The 5,464-nt window shown below is 41.6% G+C and overlaps 1 protein-coding gene across 1 annotated transcript; it reads left to right on the top strand.

Annotated features, from left to right (window-relative positions):
- The first annotated feature begins 979 nt into the window (after positions 1 to 979).
- LOC143102832 (meteorin-like protein) lies at positions 980 to 3,514 on the top strand. Its single transcript, XM_076266646.1, has 3 exons — positions 980 to 1,367; positions 2,219 to 2,278; positions 3,192 to 3,514. Exons 1-3 carry the CDS (start codon positions 980 to 982, stop codon positions 3,512 to 3,514), a joined length of 771 nt encoding a protein of 256 aa, XP_076122761.1.
- Positions 3,515 to 5,464: the final 1,950 nt, after the last annotated feature.

The raw sequence follows: 5,464 nt of genomic DNA, 5'->3' as shown, positions 1-5,464 counted from the left end.
ATATATATATATATATATATATATATAGGGTATATGTAGGCCTATATAAATTATAGCCTACATATTTATCGGGTAGGCCTAACTTATTTCTTAATTTCTGATTTAAACAGTAGCCTAGATAGGCCCACACGTTTGTCTTTTTGCCATGTTTAGGCTAATTCCTGCCAATAACGCCGGTTTCATTTTGCAATAGGCCCTAAATCTTGTTAACCTACAGGCCATAATATTCACAGTAGGCTAGCCTATGTCAAAACGGTTATGTGACCAAGACAAACTGATGAAAAATATGTAGGCTATTTATTTATTTTAATTAGCGTGTATTTTGGACCACTAACTGTTCTCTTGAATAAACTGGATATAATTTCTCCATATTCTGTAGCAACTCATGACTTGTCTTTTGATTAATCTATTTTAAATTTATTTTTGTGTCATTAGCTGGCTGGGTTTTCTGATCTCATTATTCATTCAAGCTTCGGGGGGGTTCTTGCCTGAGATTCCACCAATAGCTTCACAGACAGTTAGCATCAGACGGAAGAGTCACGTTGGCGGTGTGCTGTAGTCGGCGAGCCTTTTAGCATGTCTTCAAGAAACTCTTTTTTACACTTTCTTCAAGCTCTTTGTTTGCTTTCCACTTGCAGAGCTGATTTGTGCAATTGGAGCGGAAGGTATGACTATGTTTTTTTCTTTTTCAAAATGTTGCCAAGCTGTTTTGATGAGCGAAAATGGGGCATGCGTACGTGGGACAATTCAACTTAACTGGCTCTCACCGACTGAATTGATTATGGAGTTGAAAACGAATTGTAAGATTGTGTTAAATACATTTAAATCCGTCATTAGGTCAGTTCGTTTGAATGAATGCCTCCGATGAATATGTAATGAGTGCAGTAGGCCTACGCCTACTGTAGACCCATGTGTAGGGGTGTCATGGTTGTATGGTATTTGTGATCTTAATATTAATGTTGTTTTTTTTAGTGGGCTAATGCAGGACAATCATTTGCGTGCGGTGCAGCAGGTCCGCTTGCACTGCACCGAGGGATCAGTAGAATGGATATACCCCAGCCGCGCCTTGCGGGTGGTCCTGGAACCCATCCTCGCCAGGGCGCAGCGCACCACTCTCTGCATCAAACCTTTCCGTGGCTTTCGAGGAGCTAGCCTATTCATTGAGCGCACTGGGGAGTTGGACCTGTTGATGGCTGATGGCGAGCGGCTGGAACGTGTGCACTGTTTTCGCGCAGGTGGACGTCAGAAATCTGCTCTTTTCATTCAGGCTAACCCACAAGAAGACATCAGCCGTCGGATAGCGGGCTTCCACTACGAGTTCCCCAGAAGATGGAGTTCAGCCGGGAGGCTCCGTAGGCCCCTGCAAGGTTGGTGGGGACCTCACAACTTGAACAGTGCCTGATTTAGCATAATTTGTTGTTGTATTGTAAATAACTCTTATCTTCGCATGTTAAGAGTGCTATTTTGAACACATTACACTAGTGCGTTTAGATTATGCTACGACACATGCACCTCTGGTTTTCTCAGCATTCCAGTCCACCTCCTCAGTGTTTTGTCCGTCCTTCAGACAAACAAAAGGAATAAAGAAAGATGCTGATGAGTGTGGCCTATGGGTCAGTCAGTCTCCTAGATTAACAGAGACGGCAAATATCCCGTGCATTCCAGAAATACCATGGCATTATATCTGTTTGCTGGGCGATTCCAAGATGCCAGTTTGGAAATTATAATAACCAGAGACAGACATGTCCACCTACAAGTCTAGCTTTGGGTGGGTAGGGGGGTCCTTTGTGAATACCAATAGAGGACTTCACCAACCAGTAAGCTGTCTGGGTGGAGTTGTCTAATTAAGGCAGCACAATGGCACAATTATGGTGGTCAACAAGAATCAAAGTTGCCATGTGACCTGACTTTTTCACTCTTTCTCATTCTTTCTCAGGTCTTAAACAGATGCATATTATGCACCAAAGGTTTAGTTTATAACAAAGTCTGAACATATATTTTATGCTTGTGTTTTCTATCCGTTGTATACTGTTCTATTTCACTGTTTGTGATAATCTCCAGGGTGCTTTCAGACAAATTGAATAACCCAATGGAGTTTTGAAAAGATATGAAATATTTCAGTGTTGTACAACATTTCAGTGCTGTACAGAGCTTCATCTGCTCTATCTCTCTCTCTCTCTCTCTCTCTCTCTCTCTCTTTCTCTTTCTCTCTCCCCAGCTGCCTGCCAACCATGCAACAACACAGAACTTCTGCTGGCCGTCTGCAACAGTGATTTTGGTATGAGACTGTCATGACTTCCATGTACCATGTACCTAACTTCCCCCTAATCCTAATGGTAAAGGAAGAGTAACATTGCACAACTCTTTAATGAAAGACAGGGTGAAGCAAAAGTCAATTTTAGTTAGAGAATATTCTTTTGCACACTGATCCTTTTTTATTATTACCACAGACTTGAAAGTCAAAGACGAAAACAGACAGCCTGATGTATTTACCAGAGGTCTGCCAGCTGGCCACAGCACTGGTCAGTTCCCAGAGTCCTGCTGGCCGGCCTGGGTTATGGGTTGTGACAGATGTAAGGGCTCTGGCTCACACAAAGCAGGCACATGGATAGCAGCAGCCAACCAGAAGAAATGAGCCCTTTGAACTGACTATTCACTGCCTGACCTTAAGCCTCTCCCACCTCCCAAATCGCCGTCATGATCATGCCCTTTATTTCTGCCTGTAATGACACAAAATAGCAGGGTAATGAAAGTGTAAAAGGACTGAGCAGTAATTGTTATTGTATTACAAGATTACTTTTCATTTTTTTCCAAGCTATGGACCCTCTTGTGAATTTGTAGGAAAGATTGAATTGAACTAAATTGTTTAAGGATGGGGGGAGTCAACATTTGACCCTTCAAATTCAAGGACTTTCTACAAATAGTAGGTCTCCAGTCTGAAAGCCACTAGGGGGTTATCTAAATGTTCCCCATTGTGTTGTGTTATGTTTTATATAGACCCTTTCAACAATAAAAACAAAAACAATGCTTGAACGTTCTATTTGGTTCCCAATCTACTTCCTCTGCATTGAGATAACATATGGAATGTTAAAACGGAAGCCTTGTGGGGCCAACTATGATGCTGATAATGGAACTCTCTTGAAAGGGTCTATAACATCCAATCTAATCTATGGCTTCTCTTCACACCCTAGTCATCCGTGGCTCAATCTGGAACGTATCCCACGATGCCGAGCGACAGACGTCCGTGGTGGAAGTGCGGGGCAGCCGGATGTATCGTCAGCGAAGTGGGGTGTTTGAACGGGAGGTGGGCGCCCGGGTACCCAACTGGCGCGGGCACATCCACACCTTGCTGGCATGCCACGTGAGGCCAGGGGAAGGCCTGTTCCTCTTCACTGGCGCTGAGCACTTTGGCGAGGCCTGGCTTGGCTGTGCCCCCCGGTTTAAGGACTTTCTTGCCCTCTACCTGAGGGCCAAGCGGAATCAGCAGAACCCGTGTGACTTCCCCCTGGACTAGCCCTATCCCTAGAGCCACAGGGCATCTCGCTGCACTGATGGACAGCGAGACAGGGGTCCAGTACATTGTCTTCATTGGACAAGAGGGTGTTCTCCTCAACTCAACCAATACCACCAACACATACTGTACACTTCATAGCAAAAAAGAGAGACAGAAAGATGAGATGTTCTTTGTTTCAGTGGATGGTATTTAAATGAACATTATATCCAATGCAGAATAAACTGTATGGATATGGGACCAAACCTGCAAGGTAATGCAAGGTAGTGATATGATTCCATTGTGATATATTGTATAGGTATTATGTAATAACTACTGTAATTCCAAATGATTGTCTAGTATTTACAATATAAGAGAATTATTGTATTGGTTATTACATGTTGTGCCGTATTAAGTAGTTTATGGGTGAAATAAGTAATTCTTCTTATTTTCTTATTTTATTTTCAGTGAGTGTACATGTGTCTGTCTTGCTCTGTGTTTGTGTGTGTTAAGACTTCACATGCTTTGTTTTCCTGCATTCGCAAAAATGAGCTACAATTTGAAAATCAGATGCATTTAGTGGTGTTAGATGCCTAAAGTGTTATGTGGAATCCTTTATTTGCTATTTACAGGGTACAAATACAAAAAGATAATCTACCAAGGTCAAGTTATTCAAAAAATAAATGGTTAAGCAAGTTTCTACAACTGATAGTTCCAGTCCTTGATTGTGATTGGCTAAATTGTGTTCGATGCCGTTGTATAATGAGCACAAACATAAACCTTGACCATTTCGTTCTATATTACTGCGCTACCACAACTTGATACAGAAGTTACAGTTGCTGCGTTTCAACGTTGATAGAGGAAATATATTTCTTGGCGGAAGAATGATTATCTATGAATAAATCGTTACATTTCTTGTTGCTGTGCCTTTATTTTATGAAATATTGCCTGATATATGTAGTAACTACATAAGCCACTGGAGTCCGTAGGTTACATTATATAACACCCCTTAGCTGTTGTATAATCAGTGTAACCTACGGCCTCTTGGGGCTTATTGCTTAAATGCAGAATGGCAGTAGGCTATGGCAGAATGTGTTGTGTTGTGTTTACAGCACTCACACTGCGGATATGTGAATGGGATATAATGACCTAGCAGAGAAGGGCATTCATGGTGTTTTCCATTTGTCCTCCCGAGTTGTTTTCCAGGTCGCATTTTGTTCTTATGACTTGTTGACAAATGGAATGCATCCATTTTTTTACACTGATGTGACTATTCTGAATAACTAGTCATTTTATGAGACAACTAACGCAGCATGATTCTCCACAGGGTTTTGTTAGATAATTGTATCGCTTAGGTATTGTTCTCAAAGGGGATCACTTGTGCTTACTGAATATCCCTTGAGGGAAATAGAGTGTTTGCAAGTGCTTGCAGACCAACACATCAATTCAACCTCACATTATCACTATATTATCTTCGAGGCTCCGTATAGGCCCCTGCAAGGTTGGTGGGGACCTCACAACTTGAACAGTGCCTGATTTAGCATAATGTTGTTGCATTGTAAAAAACTCTTATCTTCGCATGTTAAGAGTGCTATTTTAAAAACATTACGTGCGTTTAGATTATGCTATGACACATGCACCTTTGGTTTTCTCAGCATTCCAGTGACTTACCTATGTCTTATTACATTCTGCTTAAATGAGTCTAACAAAATGAATAGCTGTCCGTGTGTGCTGCTGAAGCGACATAAATCATTAGACACATACGAGATGAAGTTAAACTTAATTATAGCACACATAGCATGAGAAAACAAAATATTTTATAATTTTTTTCTGGTTTGAATGTGTGAATGTGTTCCCCTATTTCTTATTCTTATGTACTGGCTTCCTGCCTGCTGACAATCGTTTCTCCAACCTCCAGTGAGCTAAATCGGGCATCCATTTTTCACCAGACCACTAGCCTATTATCCCCAGATC

This window comes from Alosa pseudoharengus, unplaced genomic scaffold, assembly GCF_046254945.1.
Source record: "Alosa pseudoharengus isolate Yale_2024_CS ecotype anadromous, Long Island Sound unplaced genomic scaffold, YU_APseudo_1.1 YU_APseudo_1.1_scf_4, whole genome shotgun sequence".
Taxonomy (NCBI): Eukaryota; Metazoa; Chordata; class Actinopteri; order Clupeiformes; family Clupeidae; genus Alosa; species Alosa pseudoharengus.
The sequence above is the reverse complement of the archived record's forward strand: the minus strand, read 5'-3'. Positions and strand labels throughout refer to the sequence as shown.